The following is a 23,150-nucleotide window of genomic DNA, read 5'->3' on the forward strand; positions in this document are numbered from 1 at the left end:
TTAGTTGTGGTTGATGGTCCAGCAAGATTGAAGAATCTCTTATTCTGTCTCCCCAGTGTTGGTATAACAAGCACACAGCACCATGGCTGGCCATTATACACATACCAGAGTTTAGATATAGGTCTCTAGCACTCACCCTTGTATTCTCTATCCTTCACAGTATGTGGAACAGCATGATGTGTTGAGAACTGTATTTTCTTTCATTTCTTACCTGAATTGTAAGCTAGTCTCAGAAAAAGTTCACAAATCAAATACATTTATTACTGAAAACATGAGGAAGAAAAATGACAATGAATTATCTTATTATATTAGTAATATAACAGTAAATTTGTAGTTTTTCTCAGGAAAAGATACATATTAGCACAAGGAATAGTAACACTGTTACAAAGAATAACAAATAGAAATACATTTATGCAGTGATTCCAGATATTGCAAAATGATTGACAGGTGTTTCTTGGGACTTCATTGAATGGGAATACATGAGAGGGTAGGGAGGACACTTTGTCCCTGATGGATTGAAGGTCTAGAGGGGATTGGAGAAAACAACACATCCTAGGCCAGAAAGTCGTATCTTCTTTAGACAGGAATGAAGCAGAGCTGATAGGAGGGTGGCAGAGAGGCAAATCCATTCAGTACTGGGGTTGTATCAATGTCCTTAGGGTGAACCAGAGATTTCAGCTTAAAGTTCTGTAAAATGGTGGTCAGGAATAGAAACAGTTCCATGCGTGCCAGGCCCTCCCCTGCACACATCCGTTTTCCTAGGGGGGAAAAATAAAAAGATTATTATGCTCATTTGTAAATGTGAGAATCACAATGGTTTTAACTGACACAAGAAGCTATGAATGCAGAGAACATTATTGGATGGGTTGGTAGAAGGATGGCTGCATGACAGGACAGAATTAGGAAAATAGAAAAATGTAGAACAAATTTGTTGCTCAATTAACCTACACAATTAAGAATTACATTGTTCAAAAATATTTTTAGCTTGGTGTGGTTGTTAAAATCTATAATCAGATGGCCTGGGAGATGGTGGAAGAGGGGTTCAGTGTTTATTATGAAAAATAACAAAGCCAAGGACAGAAGCTGCACATTCAAAGGCAGCATGCACACTGAAGATGTTGAATCATTGTCAATGACTCTAACCCTGAATGAGAAGGAAGAGGGTTCTCAATCATCTGGGCAGAGTGTCCTGCCACAAGGACAAGGTCTCCATCTTCTCATGATGCTCTCGAAGCTTCTGGCATTCTGAACTGTGAAAAATGCTGTATTCTAATGGTTCATGACCTTTTTATAGTTATACTTCTCCATTACCCATGCATTGTGAGGCAGCAAAGATATCGTGTATTGGAATTTTGCTCCATTTTTGCCATTAATAAATACATAAGATTTGAGAGATTAATGTGATGATTTATCCCTAATAGCCCAGAGATCTGGGAGACTCTCTCCTTGCCCTATTCCAACTGGTATTTGATAAGTATTGTTCCTTCAGGTGTTTACCAAAGGCACTTGAGGCTTTCAAGAATTGATTGTTTTTTTTTGGAGACTTGTGATTACATAGTAGAGTAAAGAGGTAATTGACACAGCAAAAAATACATGAATGTAAATTACGGTGTCTCCATTTTCATGGTGAGTGAGAAAATTGTAAACGAATTTTCCTTACTTTAGTATTTCTCTGATGTAGCTAAAGGAAGAAAACAAATAGACTACATTCTAGCTTTCTCAATATTGAACATATCCTGACAGGGAAGAAATCTCTTTTTTATGACAGCACTTGAACCTTGAAACTGGTACCCCTGATCATTGAAAGTCTAAAGCCAATTAGGGAGCCAGTATGTAAGCCTCCACAAATTCTCCTGACACTGGTCCATGGAAATTAATTTCACTTACCTGTTGAAAAGGGCATAAAGTAGTCACTTTTCTTAAAGTTTCCATTTTTATCTAGAAAATGGCCTGGGTCAAATACCTCTGGGTTGGGGAATTCCTTGCTGTCATGCAACACTGATGACAGTGATGTTATTATCGTTGTTCCCTATAACAACCCACAGAGAGAAATCAAGTTACAAAAAAAATACATCATAAAGCTAAAACACTGTAAGAAAATAACCTTGTTCACCTTCAGCTCCATAGTGGGTGTAATGTTAAAAGAACAGTAAAGAAGTTTCAACACACAGAGCACATTAGGAGCAGGGAGGAGTTTGAGGCCGGGCACAGTGGTGTGACTAAAGTGCCTTCAGTGACATTTCACATGAGTACTTGAACTAAAAATATTGAGTCTCTTCCTTTCCTTCAGATTAGACTCAATCTTCTCTGACCACTGTTTGCTATAGAGCATCACATCTGTCTACACATGTCACATGTGAATCAGGTTCCAGATGGAATAGTTCATTGAGTGTTTTGAATGAAATAGGAGACTATTCATTAAGAACAATAGTGAAAATCTGGAAAGAAAAATACCACTCTTTTTTCCCTGTTTACAGTATATATATGATAAGAAAATAAATGTAGGGCTATGTACCCGAGTAGAGGTGTGCAGTCACATACACAGTTATCCATATGAATGTACAGACACAAACACAGAAATGTACATATGTATATGTGTCAGAAAACCACATGAAGACTGTTTGGGAGAAAGAAAGGAAGTAATAGAATGGGGAGGAGAGGGAGAAAATAAAATCTAAATAAGATTAATGGTAAGGTATAATGTCATGATCTGATGACAGCTAAATCAATAGAGCTTCTGAAGATATCCATTAATTGCTGGGAGATGGAGCTGGAAAGGTCTCTTCAACTAGAACACAAACTAACCTTATATTTTATCAAAATTTCTAGGTATGTGGTCTAAAAGCTTTCACAGCATTGCCACACAAAATTAGAATATGGTTATATTTTGTAAACTAAAAGGCCTATTATTTACATATATAAATTATGTGAAAATTAATTTCTAGTATCAATAGGACTTGAATGTTTGATATTCATAAGCATTTGTGTATACATTGTCTGTGACTGTTTCTCTGCTATAATGACAATGTCTCTAAAGGGACAGCAAAGTTTTTATGAACTAGAAAACCTGATATCTACCAGACAGTTATGGCAAAGATCACTGGTTCCTTCTTAAACCATTAGTTCTGCTGAGATGAGTGGCTCCATTCTGATCAAAGTAGCCACTTGTCCTATTTGTCAAATGGGAGAATCAGCTGTGAAATAGCCAGGTTGTTTTATAAAATAAAAGAATGTTATATTCTACTTGAGTGGACCACAAAGAGACCAGTCATAACATCATCCAACCACAAAGGGAAAATGAGATATAAGTTGAGTTTAGGCAACTCTCTCCTCAAACTGGACCTTACACCCAAAGAAGCTACAAGGAGATATACTGTTCTAATTTGTCCTTTGTTCTATTTACCACTTATTTTATGACATAAACAAGTTTTGCATATTAGCCATAGACCCCACAACGATCTTACCTCAGGAGTGTCCTTTAGTCAAACAGAGCACTCTGGCCACCTAACCCATATACTAAATCTGTTATCACAACACAAAACTCCATGTCACATGAAAAATTAGTTCCATAATCTCTACATGATGTTAGTAACTGAAACCTTATCAATATCTTTTTGTACCACCCCACCTTGAAAAACTACAAGACTCTCCAGAAGAAAGAACTTGATCCTTTCTGGATGAAGATTTTCATATAAAAATTCTGAATTATTCATCTGTAGAATCTGGTACTCAATAAGAAGTTTTATATTGTCTTCAAAGAGGAAATAATACATAGACCCATAAAATGGGTTCAGAGAACAATTTAGAAAAGAGACAAACTTTTGAAATAATATTTATCTCAAAGTAAAAAATCTGTGTTCCTGGGCCATGACCATACATAATTGGCTCCAGAATAAAGTATCTCTTACATCCTTAAGTAAATCATACCCAAAATTTTTATCTGATCTTCACAACTATCAGTGTGTCCCTAAAACATCAAACTTGATATGGAGATATTAGAGTTACAGTTGTCATTCTTATCAGAAATGTGACAGTTGATGTGCTGTGAAATAATCCATTTGCATAGTGTGAAGATTTGTCACTCTGATTGATTGTCCAGTAGCAAATAGAAATTATAGGTGTGACAACCAAATTAGAAGAATGATGGGGAAAAGTAGGGCAGAGTCACAGGACATGTCTGCTGGTCACTGAAGAAGCACAATATGTAGAAAAATGAGATATCAAGCCATGAGCCACGTGGCAAAGCATAGATAAGCAATGTGGGTTAAATTAATTGGAAGAGTTAAGTAGTAGAAAGGCTGAGATATTACCGAAGCATTTACAATTAGTATTATATCTCCAAGTCACTTATTTGGGAAGTGGTTGCTGGTGATCTGGGATCAGGCAGTAATGGCAGGAAAACTCAGCCTACAGTGATGCCTACTGCAACCATGCCTGTTCATCCCTATCCTGAAATTCATCTCACAGAAGAGAAACTAAGAATACAGGGATACAAAAAGTACATTGAAAACTACTAGTATACATAACATCTTCAAATCACACATATGTTTACAGACACATCATTAGAAATAATAAAATTCATTTTCAGATAAAAATAAGACCAACAAAATGATTACATAAACATGTCTTCTTTAAGCAGATGCAAAGAATAGCAGAGGCACTAGAAAAATAATAACAGACATTAATAATTCAGGATATCTCTAAGAAGTTATTTTCAGGCTACATTATGGAAAAGAAATCAATATAAATAAATGATTGAATGATATAGCCTTATTAAGGAAGTTGAAGAATTCAGGATATTGATTCTTTCTGATTAGAAGATTTCTTTTCTTATAATGATAAAATCTAGAAAAGACTTTTGCAAATTTGACAAAATGTTTGAACATTCAAACAGAAATACCTAAGCGTTGTCCAACAGTGTTTGGAAGAGAGAACAAATGTGGAAGAATCGTTACCAGATATCTCTGTACCTGTAGTAGCGCTGCCCTCCTGATCATGGAGCAGTACAAACCACAGCAGCCCTGAGTGGCTCAGAGGACTGGAACAACACTGTGAACCTGGGAACATCAAGAGGACAGAGATGCAGCAGAAAAGAGACAAACTTACCTTGGGAATGAAGTAGTCCCTGAATTTAATGTCACAGGTCACCGCATGGGGCAGGTTGGTGGGGATGAGGTCGATGAATCTCTGGACCTCATGAATCATGGCATCTGTGTAGGGCATGTGGCTCCTGTCCTGCATGCAGGGGTTGCGGTGTCTGCCAACCACTTGATCAATCTCTTCCTGGACTTTAGCTGGTTGATCACAGTGAGAAATGAGGGAATAGAAACGTGACATGTTGTCAAGGTGTCAGGCCATACACAGCATAATGTAGGTGTTCCATGGAATTATAAATATTCATTATTTCCTTTAGGGGTAAAAGCATTTATACATATATTCATACAGAAATGCTGTGTTTCAGGTTTATATCACTGTCTTTCTATATAGATATTATGATAGATCAGCATATAATTACTAATTACTAGCTATAATGGCTACAAAGTAAAAGTATTTAAAAGTATCAAGTAAAACAATGTAGTGACAATGCTTTCCTCTGTGGTAAAGCACATAAGAAATCAAATACTACATCTCTGTCTAAATACAATATTCTCTTACAGTCAAATTCTAATTTATATGTATTTAAGAACAAGTGTGTGTGTGTGTGTCCCATGTATGCAATTTAAAACAACTCTTCTATTTTGTTCACACCCCATATTGAAGAAGATCAACCTCTTCACCTACTTCTGAAATATACTTATATTTGTAAAATGACTGTCTTATATGCCCATATATGTACAACATTTATGACTATCAGATATGGGAAATGGATTCTTCACTTGTATCTACATCATCTATATGAACAAATGCATGCAAAAGACATACACCTTTCCCCTTTTGTCTCACTTCATTACCAATAACATATTGGGACCTAGTGAAACTGAAAGGCTTCTGTATGTCAAAAGATACCATCATTAGGACAAAACTGCAGGCTGCAGAATGGAAAAAGATTTTAACAAGCTGCACATCCAATAGAGGACAAATATCCAAAATATATAAATCAAATTTTCCCAAATTCACCAGTCATCCGTATACATTGCTCATTCCCTGTCAATCATCAACGTGTCAGGTAAAGGGCTTCTTTGAATTAGTTTCTTATAATAATTTATATCTGGGAGAGGGGTCACCTGCTGAATGGAATTAGGGAGGGAACTTCAACAAGGCCAGCATCCAGTATACAATATTGTTCTCTATTAAACTTTTATTTCTGTGGAAGAAGACATCTAACATTTATGTTTCAACATCACATTTCCTGTTCTATTTTTTCCTATTCGTTACACTGTTGTTTCAGTAATTTAGTGAAGACTACTTGGCTGCTTATTGTTATCTCTTCCTATCCTAAAATACAAATTTTGATTCATATTTATACTTTTATCATGCAGTATATATTAGATACAGGAAGAAGGATGTTTTTCATATATGCTGAAACATGGGAGTTGTTTTAAAGAACAATATAAAAGGAAACACTATTGTTACAGTTGAAATGAATCATTGTTCAACAGATATTAAGGAAATGGACTTCTGAAGTGATAAACTATCTTAATTTTCATTTTCTACATCAATGGAAAATGCTTTTAAAGAATCCAAATATTTTGGATACTTCTCAAAATGCACATTAACCCACACACCTACAAACAACTGATTTTTGACAAACAAGCTAAAGTTATACAATGGAAAAAAGAAAGCATCTTCAACAAATGGTGCTGGCATAACTGAATGTGGATATGTAGAGATTGCAGATAGATCCATCTCTATCACCATGCAGAAACTCAAATCCAAATGGATCAAAGGTAAATCCAGCTACATTGAACCTATTAAAGACATGACATTTTAGAATAGAAGAACATGTATCCACAGGACAATGTACACTGGCCATGCCTGTAGCATTATACCTTCCAGAGAAGAGTCTTTCCATCATCATAAAGGAGCACTGTGGGTCCTTACCTGTGACGTGTGGGTGCTTCAGCAGGAGCAGGAGAGCATATCTCAGCGTTGTGCTTGTTGTCTCTGTCCCAGCAGCAAACAGATCACTCACAGTGGTTGCCAGATTTTCAGGTGAAAATTCTGATTGTTGATTGTAGTTTCCCTAAGAATAATTGGATGTGATAATTTGGCAAATTATTTATTAGCCCATCTGATTACAATGACTCTACGATTTTACATAAGCTTATATATTTGTTATAGAAAGTGTAAAATTTAAAGTAAAATTCCATAGCTTCCATGTCAAATGGTTATTCTACATGTATAGAAGAAGTTTACTGAATTGTATATACCTTGGGTCTAGTTAATTAGACATGATGTTTTATTTATGTACAAGATTTTTATAATAAGACTTCTACACAATTTTGTTTTATATTGTTGCCAACAAATATGGGATGTAGAGTAGAGCAGAAATTAATATATGATTTCAAAGAATACGGCACAGGTTTTATAACTTTCAATATCACCCTAATTCCTTACTAGCCTAACTCTTGTATTGATATGATTATCTGTGGGGACACCAGACCTTGAGCAGAAACCCACTTCCCCTTCGGCCTGGGAGCAGGCATCTGTGTAACAATTCAGTGCTTTAAAGCTCTTGATAGGGCTCAGATAAGGGCTCGCTCACTGAGATACCATGACTGTCACACCCCCTACAGCTAGATGCCTCTTCCTGTCCCCCGCCCCCTGTGGTGTCTCCCCGATTCTGGGGCCAGAGATTAAACCACCAGCCAGGAGGGTGAGAAGTGGAAAGAATGGTATGTAAATGGATGGCAAAAGTCCTTAAAAAGGGAAGCTCTTTTTTTCTTGGAGAGACTACTCCTGAGACTTCTCTCTCCTAAGCGGACTTGAAATCTCCTCCTAAGCTGACTTGGGAAGCATAAAGTTTTCTTAAAGCAACCAACCGGTCTCTGTGTCATCTATCCCGACCACCTCGCTACATTCTCGGATGCAGGCCGCACAGCAGGTGCGACAATTATCCACACATAAGTGTATACAGGTTTATAATTCTATGCCTTAAAAACATCAAAGAAACATTTATTCATTTTCTATTTCTCCCAGCAAAACCATATGAAGAAGAATGTGTGGTAGGTCTAATCTTGGGATACATGCCTCAGGACCAGTAAAAGATTACATCCTTTTGAGTCATTTGTCAATAGAGCCACATATATCATTAAGTGTCACAGGTAATTGGCAATATTCTTGCTTACTCTCCAAAACTTGACAAGAAAACCCTATTTGCTGACATGATATATTTCAGCCTCAGAAAACAAAGAAATCAATCTGTTACTCATCAAGAAACTTCATCCCTATTGGCTAGTATTTGTGGTGCTGGAATGTGATATGTGTGTAAGTAGGGGAGAAAAGTAATTCTCAAAGTCACCAGCTGTGAACCTACAAGTTACAACAGTGCCTTGGCTGATAAGTAGTGCCCACTAGTGCAATAGTTACACCAAACTCATGGGAGCAAACAGTAACTTTCTGATTGGATCTAAGGTCCACTTTTTTAGGTAGGACACATATCTGCCACAGTTTAAAGGGGGTTGTAATTGGTGGTCAACTCTCTTAGTCCAATGGACTAATGAGCATAGTGGTAAAATGTTCCCTACTGATGAACTACTATATCCATAGATGACAACTCTCTTACTTTTTCATCAGAGAAACTTCTCCTTACAGAAGATGGCAATTAATACAGAGAAACCTAACTGCTCTATGTACAGAGAATAAAGTATTGCAACCTGCTCACTCCTAAATCATGACACACTCCTCTCCAGAAGATTGTAGTATCTTTGTAGAAGACGGGACAGAAATGTTGAGACATCAGTGACCAATAACATCAAGGAAGCAGTGTTTTCTGGACACAAAAGGACAGATGAACTTGAAGTGACTGTGTCAGCCTGCACAAAAACTGTGTATGCTTCACCCAATAGAAACCAAGCAAAACTGGTGAGAGGAAATATGAAATCCACTAGCAGATTAGTTTCTGGGAATGGGAAAGTCAATTTACTTCAATTATGTGACCCCTGGTAGGTTGATCATGTATCAGGACTGAGTATAGGTGAGGAGCAGAAACTGAACTCAATGGGGAAAAAAGGGGAAAAAAAGAAAACACAATGGTTGATAGGAAGAGATGAGAGGATGGAGAGGAGAATAATGAAAGTTGAGGGTTGTGTTCAAATTGCATCATATGAGATTTTCAAAAAATAAACAACATATTACAAAATAAATAAAACATATGTATCAAACATAAAACAATTGTTTAAAAGATCTTACTCAAGTGTTACAGAACTTTGATAGCCAGGAGTTAACCCAAACATCTATGGCCAAGATTTTTACACCTGAGTTCCAAGATTGTGCCATGTAAAGGAAGGGTATTTAGCAAGTGAAGGCAGAATAGCAATATAACTACATGAAGAGAAGCATGCTACAAGAGTGAAATAGGGATAAGCCTCGTTCCTTATTATTTGTACTCATAGATTTCACAAAAAATACCAAAAACACATGGACTTCATCTATGACAAAAGATAATACATTCAGGACATAAATAAGAATGTGGAAAGGACAACATACAGGATGTAAACATGTTTCCATGTCTTTTATATTGAAAGATTGGTATCTAGATACACACACAATTCTATAGTTCCACACAGCAAGCAATCCACTGGAAAAAAATATTTGAATAAAAATTCTCTGTAGACACAGAAAGGCAAAACAGCACCTAAAAATATGTCCATTTTCACTGTTTATTTAAAAAAATAAAATCTGCCCTGAGGTTTCACTTCAGACTCACTGAATTGATGTTAATAATAAAGTTTCAAAGTTATGACTTTTGGCAGTTGTTTGGATCTCATAGATACAAAATAGTATATTAATGTGACTATTTTAGCAGTTGGTCAAGAGAGATAGGTATTATCAGTTGAATCAGAAACCCAAGTCCTGGGGATATAGACAGAGGAAGTGAAAATAAGCTTTGAAGAAACATGTCCATACATATGAAGAGCCACAGGTAGAAATAACACAAATGACCATCTATAAGGAATAAGTGCATTGTGCTATTAAATTGTGAAATGAATTTTGCTGCAAAGAATGGAGGAAGTACTGAAACAACATGAATTTAGATGAATGGCCAAGATTTTATGTAAATGCAAGAAGGGAGTACTACATCCTTCCTTTGCAGCAAGGCGGTGTGGCAGGAACACTTGTGTCTCATTGTTGTGAAAAACCCTAATAAACCATTTTAAATGCCACATACTGTAAGTCTTTGAAAGGATTTGAAGAACACCTAATCATTTGAAGTGTATCACTGTATATATAGAAAACCTAACTAACATAAATATTTGAGTAACTATAATCTGTATTTTAGTACATGTTTCATTTTGAAAAAGCTGTATAAACACAAAAACAAGAGTAGAAATAAACAGATAACAAAAATGACTTTAAATTTTGTCAATAATGCAAAATCAATACCAATGAAAAGTATTCCTTTCTACAACATATTCCTTTTCTCTTTAGAAAGAGATCGACTGTGATAATTAGCCATTTATAACCAACTCCATTTAAATGAAGAAAAACATTCATAAACACTATGTGAGAATGTGGGCATAGTTCTCTCCAAACCACTTCATTCTAGAGTTTAATATTATCCTTCTGGAGTATTTGATGGAGCTGAAGACAGATAGTTACCATTATGGTTTTCCTTAGTTATGATAAAATATGTTACATATAAAAGTTTAGACTCACAAATATAGGATAGATGATAGAATATTTTCCTTAAATTTTGTCAAGTATTAGTGGACTAAATATTGTAACTATAATTCTTGCTTTATATCAGTTTGTCATATGTAGTTTTACTATGTTAAAATTAAAAGCTTACTTTTTATTTAGACAGAAAAAGGAGATGATTGGGTATGTCCTTCTGCATGCTGTTCATGTATGTTTCTCTTTTTGGTTGATGAATAAATCTGTTTCAGCTAATGGAGATAGGATCAGCCCATTCACCCTGAAGTAGAGGTAAGATACTAGTGCCTGGCTGCTTTGCATTTCTGATATTCCTCCTGAAGTTTGAAACTCAGTAACAGTCTCTGGTTTTTACTTTTTATTTTACAACTGATTTAAAACATCTCTGATAAAGATTTTGGTGCTCAACAAACCACAAAATGCTCAAACAATAAAATAAATTTATATTAACATTTTACCTGCTTTAGTTTAATCAGGTAGTAATCAATAAAGTCCCGAGGGTTTGCAACATCCAATGATTCCTGATGTTCTTTCATTTTCTCCGAAAGGTAACTTCTAATATAATTGATATTTTTTGTTATTCTGTGATGACTTCCTGGACAGTAGTCAATTAATAAAGGAAAATTATTGCAGACCTACAAAATCAAAGATATTTTTGATAAGATGTACTGTTTTATTTTAGTGGTGTATGTGGCATGTGTATGCATGTATACATGTGTGTACCATGTATGTGTGGGTGCCTTGGAGGCCAAAGATATAAAAATTGTACTCAGGTCCTTTGGAAGAATAGGAATATTAGCACACACTCCTTCGTACTGATCCATCTCTCTAATCCTTGCCAAAAAACTTATTAAAGAAACAGATATGAGGAAATACACATATCCATAATATATAGCAAGATCAAGTCAGGTTTATAGATTGTGACATGAATAAAAAAATAGTGTCCCACAAAAAGGAGGTGTTTTTTCATGTGTGTAACTATTCTCTGTGATAGTAGAAATATGACCAAATGATCAAAGATCGTAATTAAGTTTCCACATTCACAGATCATTTTCATTATAAAAGATATTTATGTGAATTGACTGATGGATTGTTCCACTTATTCCCTCAAGTCTGAAATAGTATATGATGTAAATCATCATCATTTACAGGTCTTAGATGGCAGAAGCAATGAAGAGATACAGGCACCTTGATTTGTATAAAAAAAAAGTAACACATGCATTTTGAACTCTTGTAAACTGACCCATGACATGAAAGGAAGCGGGTGAGGCTCCAAGAGAATTTGAAAAAAAGTGCAGCACAGCCCTTGGGGATTTCTCTATGATCACAGCCATTCTGTTTTAACTTGCTTTGTATTTATTCTTTGTGTCTGTCACACTGTGCATCTTGATCCCATCTACCTCTGCATCCCCTCACATCTACCCGCAGCCCTTGCAACCTCCTCAAATAAAATAAATTAAAGAGAAAAATATCTCATCATGGAAACTGCAGTGTGACAGGAGTCACATAATAAACCCCTTTATCCATATATCTTTAATTGCATGTGTTCACTGCAAGGAGCCATTGGTCTGGCTTGAGGTCTCTGGTTTCTATTACACTATAAATACCAGGCCCCTTACTGGGAGTTTACTTGGATATCCTGTTGTTGCCCAGCACTGTGAATATGTTTTTTAGCTGTGGGCCCGCAGGACCAGCCATTCCTGTGCTCCAGCAGATCACAGAAGGGGTAGATGTTGAGGTGATCTAATCATAACCCTAGTTCTGGGTCTGGGGAGTTGCAGTGATGGCCATCCCTCCAACTCCCCCCCCCCCTTCTCTCATGACCAGGTGAGATCTATGGTGTTGCCCTGGCTAGTTCACCCGTTAAAGCAATGGGCTTCTTTCATGCCCTCAGAATTGGCTCTTCCACAAGATATCAGGGGCTGATCGACTCAGGGGCCACTCTTCCAAATGCTGGAGCTGGTGAAGGGCAGGAACAACTCTCCTACTCTGATGACCCCAGGGCCAGCCCTCCCACATGGCACAGGTTGCAAGGGAGGGAAGGGACTCTCTCCCCAATCGATACCACCAGAAAACAGATGAAGGGAGAGACCAGATCTGCCATGTTCACATTCTCTAGGCTGGTTCACTTAGCCCACACCCCAATCAATAGGGTCAATAGGGTCAGCTCTGCTGTACTGCCCAGGGGAGGCACAGGGCCCACTTTCCCAGGTGCTGAAGCTGGTAAGGAGGAAGGTCAGGAACCTCACCCACCACAGGGGGCAGAAGCAGGGTGAGGAAGGCATGTTTGCCTCACCCTTACCACCACATGGCAGATGAAGAGGTATGGTCAGCATTTCCATTCTCACATGCTCTGAGCCAGCTCACCTGTGCCTCTGCCAACAGGGTCAGCTCTACTTTGCTTCCCAGGCTAGGACTGGTAAGGGGAAGGGTCAGCTCACTCATCTGCCTCAGGTGGTGAGGGGCTGAGGGTAAAGGGAACATCTCTCCCCAACCACACCATCCATGACAGACAAGCAGTGAGACCAGCTCTCCCACACTGATAACTTCACGGCTGAGTCGCCTGCACCCCTGCGGACACTGTCAGCTCTGCTGTGCAGCCCAGGCAAGGTCATGGTCTGCTCCCTGCATTCTGCAGCAGTGTCTGCAAGAGCAGCTCTCCTGCTAACTGTCTCACCTGCCACAAGCAGTGGAGAGGGAGATCAGTTCTCCCCCACCCAAGTCACCATATGGCAGATGAGGGGTGGAGTCAGATCTCCCAGGTGCACATTCTTTGGGCCTGTGCAGTCCTTCCATCTTGGCCTTCAGTGCTATCAGGAGCTATGGACATCAACACAGACCACCCCTGCAACAGGGCGATGAACCCAGATGTGGGTCCTGGAAGCAGCCGAGACCCAGACATCACCATGGCCCTCCCTGGATGGCAATTAAGACATCCACCTCAGCCCTTTCTGCACCGCTTCATCTCTTGAGTTGTGTCTCTCTCCACAGGACATGAACCATTTTAACTCTCTGTCTTTCCCATACCACACCATGCATTTGCTTGGCATAGTCGTGTCTGACTGCATGGTGCCTTGTTGCCCTGAGTTCCCGGATCACAGCCATTCTTTATGAAGAGTACAGAAGGTGCCACGTGTGCCTAGGACAACTCTGAGAAGATGGGTGTGGGCCACACAGTATTAAATTACTCATCTTCTTTCTACCTGTTTGTCAACTATGATTCCAGCTGACACATCAAAGCACTGAAACTACTCAGTATTTCCTGGCAGATTTCATTGCCATTAATATTCTTTATCCTTTAAGAGAATATTCTTTCTAAACTGAAATATTCCTGCCTAGCAATATGTTCAAGATATATATGTTTAATAACAGAAAAGAGGATAAGAACTATTCATAGAATAATGTCCTGTGAACAGCTGGCAGCTCTTTTAGATTTGAGTGCAGTCTTATATACATACAGTTCTGTGAACATCTATTGGAAATGGATAGGGAACTAGCCGGTTTGAGCTACCTGGAATTTGCCCTTCAGCTTTGCTATTTATATAGCAAAAGGGCTTAGACCTGCCTTCCAGGTATTCTTTCCATAATATCTTATTCAGAACCATGGTGTCTGCTCACCTCACTTCTTGGTCCATATTGAATTTGACCTGTGAGAATGAAAGGCTATAAAGGTGTTTCCAGAAAGAAAAGATCTTTACTTCACCTGAAACCAGGGCGAGCTCAGAATCCTGGCATTTTCATTTAGTTTTTTCATGAAGGTAAGAAAATCCTTATCTTTATAATCAAAACGATTCTGGAAAATAATGGAGCATATCACATTGCATGGAGCACAGCCCAAGATGAACGTGGGATCACAGGGTGAGCCTGAAGAATTAGAGACAATTAGAGAAATATCATTAAAATACACAAAGAAAACACTTTGCAAACGTGAGCAGTCATTTTGAAAATTAGTATGATAGTTCCTCAGGAAAATGGAAATCAGTCTACCTAAGATCCAGCAATTCTACTCTTAGGCATATACACAGAGCATGCACTTTCATACATCAAGAACATCTGTTCAGCTATGTTCATAGCAGCATTATTTGTAATAGCCAGAACCTGGGAGCAACCTAGATGCCTCTCTACTGAAGAATGGATAAAGAAAATGTGGTACATTTACGCAAGGGAGTACTACTAACTGGGAAAAACAGTGGAATATTGAAATTTGAGTGAGATAACCCAGTCACAAAAAGACAAATTTGGTTTGTACTCACACATATATGGATATTAGTCATAGAGCAAAGGGTTACCAGCCTACAATCCACACCACCAGAGAAGTTAGGCAACAAGGAGAAACATGTATGGCTCCTCGGAGAAGGGGTAAAATCTCCTGAGCAAATTGCGATCACAGGGCAGGGGAAGAGATTAGGGAATTAGGAGAAAGGAAAGGGGAGAAGAGGAGGGGGAGGAGGACATGAGGGAGCAGGAAGATTGAGTCTGGGGAAGAGTAGAGAGCAAGAAAAGAGATACCATAATAGAGGTACCTACTATAGGTGTAAAGAGAAATCTGGCACTAGAGAAATGTCCAGAGATCTACAAGGATGACACCAACTAACAATCTAAGCAATAGTAGGGAAGCTACCTTAAATGATCTTCCCCTATAATGAGACTGATAAAGCAGAAGCAGACTCACAACTAAGCACTGAGTTGAACTCCTGGAATTCAGTTGTAGAGACGGAGGAGTGATGAGCAAGGGGGTCAAGAACAGGCAGGGAAACTCATAGAAATAGCTGACCTGAACAAGGGAGGGGCCTTATGGGCTCCAGATTGACAGCTGGGAAACCAACATAAGACAGAACCAGGCCCCCTGAACTGGATGTCAGTTATGAGGCCTGGGAAGTCTATGGGGCATCTAGTTGAGGATCAGTATTTGTCTCTAGTTTATGAATGTACATTGGGAGCCCATTTCCCATAGAGGGGTATTCTCTCAGCCTAGACACACAGGGGACGAGCGAGGCCCTGCCCCAAATGATGTGACAGACTTTGATAATCCCCCATGGAAAGTCTCACCTTTCCTGGGGAACAGAAAGGGGATGGCATGGGGGGTCAATGGTGGGCATGTGAGATTGGGAGTGCGAAGAAACTGGGATTTATCTGTAAAATAAGAATGATTCTAAATAAATAAAAAATAATTAAAAAGATTGTCTGAATTTCTGGGTAGGCAGTAGTGGCACATACCTTAAATCCCAGCACTAGGGTGGTAGATATGTGACTTTGAGGTCAGGATGGTATGCAGAGTAAGTTCCAGGACAACCAGAACTACAAAGTGTGTGTTGTAATGTCTCCTACTTCATATGCAGTTTTAGAAATTTGGGCCATATCTCTCTTTTGGTTAATTTTACTGAACTATTTTTTAATCTCATTAATTTTTCAAAGAACAACTCTTCATTGATTCTCTACATTTTTGTTTGTGAGTTTTTACATTGTTAATTAATGTCAGCCTTGAATTTTTATTTCTTCCTGATTGTATTTTTTGTTAATGTTTTGTTTTTAAGAAAAGAATAGCCTTGGTTGTCTAGTAATTTATTATGTACACCAAGCTGGCCTTGAACTCACAGATATCTACCTGTCTCTGACTCCTGAGTACTAGAATTAAGAGCATGTACAAGCACACTTAAATGTCTTTTAATCAACTTTTTATGATATTATTTGTCCATTTACAGATATGATAGTATACCTAAGTGATGCCAAATACTGTACCAGGAAACTCCTAGAACTGATAAACACCTTCAGTAATGTGGCAGGATACAAGATTAACTAAAAAAAAATCAGTAGCCCTCATATATAGAAATGCTAAAAGGGATGAGAAATAAATCTGAGAAACATGACCCTTCAAAATAACCACAAATAACATGAAATATCTAGGGAAACAGCAACCAAACAAGTGAAAAACACAGTATTATAAGAACTTTAAGTCTTTGAAAAAGAAATTGAAGGAGATCTAAAAAAAAAAAAATGGAACTATCTCCCACGCTCTCGGGTAGTTGCGATATACATAGTGAAGATGGCAATCTACCAAAAGTAATCTGCACATTCAATGCAATTCCCATTAAAATGCCAAAACAATTCTTCACAGACCTTGAAAGAACAATACTCAACTTTTTATGGAAAAACAAAAAACTCAGGGTCACCATCCGTGACCTCAAGCTCTGCTATAGAGCTACAGTATAAAAACAACTTGGCATTGGCATTAAAACAGACACGTGGATCAAAGGAATTTAATCAAAGACTTGAATACTTATCCACACTCCTATGATCACCTGATTTTTTAACAAAGAAACCAAAATTGTAAGATGGAAAGAGAGAAAACAACTTCAACAAATGTTGCTGGAATAACTGGTTGTTCACACGCAGAAGAATGCAAATAGATCCATATCTGTTGCCATGCACAAAATTCAACTCCAAGTGAATCAAACCCCTCAACTTATATCCAGTTACACTGAACCAGAGAGAAGGGAAAAACGGAAGTAGTCCTGAACACATGGACACAGGAAATCACTTCCTAAATATAATAGCACTAGCACAGACTATGAGAGCAGCAATGAATAAATGGGACCTTCTGAAACTGAGAAGCTTCTCTAAAGCAAAGGAAACAGTCAACAAGACTAAACAGCAGCCTACAGAATGGGAAAATATCTTCACCAACCCTACATCTGATATGGGACTGAACTCCACAATATACAAAGAACACAAGAAACTAGACACCAAAACACAAAATAATCCAATCAAGTACAGATCTAAACAGAGAATTCTCAACATAAGAAACTGAAATGGTCAAAAGACATTTAAGGAATTGCTCCACATTCATAGCAATCAGAGAAATACAAATCAAAACAATTCTGAGATACCATCTTACAACTATCAGAATATCAGAATACCTAAGATCCAAAACACTGAGGACAGTGGAGGAGGAGAATACTCAGGCTTTCTCAGAAAATTGAGAATCAATCTATCTCAAGACTCACCAATACCACCCTTGGGTATATACCAAAAGGATGCACAATCATACCACAAAACATGTGTGCAACTTTGTTCATAGCAGCATCACTTGTAACAGCTAGATGCCCCACACCCAAACAATGGATAAAGAAAATGTGGTACATTTACACAGTGGAGTATTACTCAGCTGTAAAAAAAAAGTGACATCTCAATATTCACAGGCAAATGGATGGAACTAGGAAAAGAATCCTGAGTGAGACCCAGAAAGACAAAAATGGCAATAACTCACTCATAAGTGAATATTACATGTAAAGGGAAAGATAACCAGACTACAGTACACAACCTCAAAGAAGACAGGTAAAGGGGGGACCCTAAAAGGGACACAGATTGAGGGCCCCAGAAAGGAAAAATAGTTAAGATCTCCTGGGTATACTGGGAAAGCTGGTAGAAAGCAAAGGAGTGGGATGGGAACATCAGGGATCAAGAAGACATAGTTGTGGGAGGGGTCAAGGGTGAGAACAATGAAAGAGATATCTCCATAGAGGGAGCCATTATGGGGTCAGGGAGAAACCTGATGTTAGAGAAATTCTCATGAATCCACAAGGATGACACCAGCTAAGACTCCTAGCAGTGTGTAGAGGATGTCTGACAGGGCCTTCCCCTTTAATCAGATTAGTGACTACTCTAATTATCATCATATACGTATATCCAGTAAGATGGAAAAAGATGCAGTGATCCATAGACAAGCACTGGGCTGAGCTCCTGGAGTTCAGCTGTTGGAGGGAGGAGGAATCGTATGAACAAAGGGAGTCAAGAACATGATGTGGAAAACCACAGAGACTGCTGACCTGAACTAGTGGGAGCTTACACACTATGAACTCTCAGCTTGGGAACCTGCATGGGACAAAACTAGACCCTCTCAATGTGGGTGAGAGTTTTGTGACTTGATCTTTGCCAGGGCTGGAAGTTGTGTACATATGTGTCTATGTACATGCATATACACAGTAATAAAGAAAAGTGGATAAAAATTGAAGAATGGGAAAAGAATGAAAAGGGGGAAAAGGAGGCCATCAGGAAAGGAATTGAATGGGAAAGGGGAGGAATTATATAATTCTATTTCAATTAAAACATATTTTTAAACAAGTACAAAATTGTAAAAGTACTAATGAAATTTTCTTTAAAAATGATATATGTCAAGCACAAATCAGGTTTGTGGAATACAAAAAGTGGGATATTTGGGGGAGTATCTCAGAAGAGTCGGTGGGGCATCACAATCAAAACACATTGTGTAACATTCTCAATGTAGTAAATAATCTTTAAACAAATGACAATACAATTTGATATCACTCTATAGAAGACACTGTCATTGATGAAAATTCTATTACACTCAACTAAGAAAGGAAAACTATAAATAACATCATTGTTTCCCTGGTCTGGAAACATGGGCCAAGAAGAATTCCTGACCTTCTCAGTTGATTTTCTCAAACCACGTGATTCAAGAAAAATGTAAATGTATAAACCTGCACTTACCATTGGTTTTCCTCAGTTCCTCCACAAGGCACTGTGCTTCCTCTTGTACACGGTCCTCGATGCTCCTTTTGCCCATGCCCAGATTTCGCAGAGTCATGAGTGAGAAGCGCCTTGTCTCTTTCCATCTGCTTCCATTGCTAAAAACAATGCCTGAAGAAATAGTAAAACACTAGAAATAGATTCTGTGAATAGATGAGATCTGATAGGTGAAAACCACAGAGAGGTCCAACCTGTACCTCAGGAAGAAGTCCAGCTCCTCGTTTCAGTCTCCACTTTCACAGCTAACACTATTCAGCACTCACATGAACACTTACTTACCAAGGCCTTTATTAACTCTTTCAGCCACTGGGAAGCTTCCTCTTCCTGCAAACTCCTCCCCATGGTCAATCAGAGCCTCCTTCACTGCTTCATACCCATGCAACACCACAGTGGGCTTCATGCCCAAGTACAGGGTGAACACAGGGCCATAGACTTTTGAGAACTGGAAATCGGAAAGAAAAATGGAAATAGTAGCAAAAAAGTCAGTTTAGTCTCCATGGAGTCAGCCTCGTTCACACAAACATGATCATTCACTGTATTTTAATATTTTTATTCAGGCAAAAATCGGCTTCAAATGGTTCTGAAGCATATTTATGTCACATTATGTTGATTATCAATTATCAATCACCTACAGTGAACCATCTAAATGCTGAAAGCTCAGTTACTTATTACACAAAAATTACAAGGAATTTTCACATCAAAATGGCCAATGAGAAGCTGGCCACCAAAATTCTACCTGTCTGCTGAGTGCCCCACTCTCTCAGTGCCTGCCCACCCTACACAATCAACCCTCCCGTCTTACCCACATGTTCCAGTCCCCCAGATTGGGTATAAATGCCCTATTTGAACAAAGGCCACTCCACTCTGTCATGTGGAAATCCAGCCCACAGGTGTGGAGATGCTCTACTCAAACACTCTAGCCAGAAGACCAGAGAAGAAGCAAAAACCAAGAAACAAAACACCCTTACTACTAAACCATACTTCTGTATTTATAGATTGACTACTATGCATCAGACTCCTGATGCCATATTTACAGTTTAGAAAAACAACAGAGGACTTCATATGGGACCACAAAGAACAAAGAGTAGTCAAGGGACTCCTAAGAACTAAAATGCTGTTCAAGGTATGACAATACCTGACCTCAAATTACATTATGGAGCTATAGTGATATAAGCAGTCTGGTACTAACAAAAATAGACAAGTAGACCAAAGAAACAGATGAAATGATGCCGAAATAAAGCAACAACGTCAGGCCCACTTAGATGTGAGATGAAAATTTGTAAATCAGCACAAATGATTCTGTTGAGCAGTCTAGATTTGGCAATATACTACTACAAACATAGAGAGTTGGCACCACACACACTGCACATGATCATGAAATATTTCCTGGAAAAACAGTTCCTTCTCTGGCAGCATTCTTAGCTCAAGACATAGGTATTACAATTATGAAAAATGCATATATCACCAAATATGCCAGAAACTTGACTTATTTCTCAAATTTCTTGTGTTATTCCATGACCACTGATATTTAGTTAAATTAGGCATCAGTTAGTTCTTTTAGAGTCCAGCATCATGTAGATAACCTCAGTAAAAATGGATGACAATCCTCTTTTTAAAAATAAAAGGGTTTTTAATAAATACTCACAATTCTTATTTAAAAATGGATATCTAAAATTCTACCTGATTAACGACTAATCTATTACTGGCTGTTGATCTTCAATAATGGTAAAACTGTTTTTTAAGATAGGACATAGTCTAAGAGTGGAATATCCAAATGAGGCAAATTCATACAACAAGGGCATCTGCTCCACTATGTTCATAGCAGCATTATTTGTAATAGCCAGAACCTGGAAGCAACCTAGATACCCCTCAACTGTACAGTGGATAGAGAAAATGTGGTACATTTACATAATGGAGTATTACTCAGCAGAAAAAAACAATGGAATCTTGAAATTCGCAGGGAAATGGATAGCACTGGAAGAAATCATCCTGAGTGAGGTAACCCAGTCTCAAAAAGACAAACATGGTATGTACTCACTTATATACGGATTTTAGACATGGATCAGGATAGTGCTAGTCTTCACTTCCACTGACAGAGAGTCTGGGAAACAGGAAAGAACCTAAAAGATATGCTTAGTACCCAAGAGAAGAGGAATGAGGCAAGATCCTCTGAAGAGATGGGGAACCCGGCGAGGCCTGTGTGTGTGTGTGGGGGGGGATTGGGAGCTGGGAAGAAGAGGGGGGGAGGGGAAGAGAGAGTAGGTCATGGGAGAACAGGAAGGTTGAGTGGGGGAGGTAGAATAGGGGGAAGAGGGAATCATAGGTTAGAAGACAGATCAGGCACCAGTGTGACCTCTAGTGTTCTAAAAGGATGACACCAATTGGCAAGCTAAGCCACCTCGAATGCCCATTCCTGATAATGAACTTGATGTCTATAACCATCCGGGATTTCCTTTCACCTGAAACTTCTCCCTTTACTGAATTGCTGCAAAAGCCAGCTGTAAAAGACATAAAGTTTACAATACTTTGAAAGTATTTTGACTTCATGGTTATTTACACCAATACTGCCTCTGATATTGGATTTTCACTAAAATCAGCTTTCAATGTATCTTCTTTATCAACATATTGGTGGAGCACAAGGAATACTTACATTGGTCAAGGATCCACTGATGTCCTTCACATCAATTTGGAGGAAATTGCCAATAATTGGGAGAGGAGTAGGGCCAGGAGGGAGCTTCCCTCTCTCAGAGCTCTGTCTCCAGAGTGAGAGGAGAAACAGACAGGAGAGAATAAACACCAACACCACAAATGCATCCATGGAGACCCTTCTCACTGACACAGCTGTGATCAGTCAGCATGGAGCTTTTATAACACTAACTGCTGGGTCAAAAAGTTCCTCTTGAAACATCATTGATTGATAAGTCAGATAACCTTTAATCTCTCTTTCAAGCAGACTTTGTCCTTTTGATAGAGGTAAAAATAAGATGTTCTTTACACTTGTCCTTCTTTACAGGGTACCCATTTGAATTTCTGGTTTAACAGTATGATTATTGTCCAAATAGTGCTATTTAAAGTAAACAAATATATTTATAATGTGCAACTACTCTTGAGAAACAATGGATTAATTTTGAGATTTAAGAAAACTACTCAGCATTTGTGTTGTCAGGTTAGTGATCAGGGAAGAGATTATGACTTATGAAGAGTTTGTATATTTTATGAAATATATTTCTTTTTTTAACAAAGTCTTACTATATAGCTTAGGTTGGCCTCAAACTGACAGTTCTTCTGCTACATTGTCCCAATGGCTAGAAATAAAATTGTGCACCACCACGATCATGCATATTTTAATTAATTCTTTGTTATATTAAACATTTGGACATATTTGGTTCATCAATGTAAGCCTTATAGCTCTTTATTTCACTATTTGGCCATTTGTAAAACTAAGATAACAAAACGTATCTATGACTGACACACCTTGAATCAAAAAATATATATTTAGCTTTTTACTAAAGAAAGATTTTTGTTTTCCAATGTTGTACATTTCAATCATGAAAGACCATTTTTTTCTGAAGGAGATGGGACAGTGTCTCACAGCTCATAGACAGAAGAGAAATCAAAGTGACTAGCTAAGTGGCATACTTACTCCCCTAGCTTTATCATAGATTTTTAAGGAAGTTATTTGAATTCTCCTAGTCCCAGCAGTGCAGATGTAAAACTGGACTGGCACAATAGTCTATAGAGTCTGTAACAATAATTGATATAACCTAACCACCCTACAAACAGCACCT

At 38.2% G+C, this 23,150-nt stretch overlaps 1 protein-coding gene across 1 annotated transcript; it reads right to left on the reverse strand.

Moving 5' to 3' along the window:
• Window positions 1–241: 241 nt before the first annotated feature.
• On the reverse strand, window positions 242–22,180 carry LOC101831088 (cytochrome P450 2C27-like). The gene is made up of 9 exons (NM_001281653.1): window positions 22,013–22,180; window positions 19,642–19,804; window positions 19,324–19,473; window positions 14,519–14,679; window positions 11,274–11,450; window positions 7,042–7,183; window positions 5,107–5,294; window positions 1,888–2,029; window positions 242–758 (listed from the first exon to the last, which is right to left on the reverse strand). Exons 1-9 carry the CDS (start codon window positions 22,178–22,180, stop codon window positions 577–579), a joined length of 1,473 nt encoding a protein of 490 aa, NP_001268582.1. The 3' UTR covers window positions 242–576.
• Window positions 22,181–23,150: the final 970 nt, after the last annotated feature.

Source organism: Mesocricetus auratus, unplaced genomic scaffold (assembly GCF_017639785.1).
Source record: "Mesocricetus auratus isolate SY011 unplaced genomic scaffold, BCM_Maur_2.0 Super-Scaffold_4256, whole genome shotgun sequence".
NCBI classification, from domain to species: domain Eukaryota; kingdom Metazoa; phylum Chordata; class Mammalia; order Rodentia; family Cricetidae; genus Mesocricetus; species Mesocricetus auratus.

Excerpts from the sequence above, each read along its gene's own strand:
- LOC101831088 (NM_001281653.1), bottom strand. The coding sequence starts at position 22,180 with ATGGATGCATTTGTGGTGTTGGTGTTTATTCTCTCCTGTCTGTTTCTC. Across the intron at positions 14,680-19,323 it reads GGAACTGAGGAAAACCAATG|GCTCACCCTGTGATCCCACG; the intron begins GTAAGTGCAGGT and ends CTAATTCTTCAG. Across the intron at positions 11,451-14,518 it reads TGAGCTCGCCCTGGTTTCAG|GTCTGCAATAATTTTCCTTT; the intron begins GTGAAGTAAAGA and ends TTGATTTTGTAG.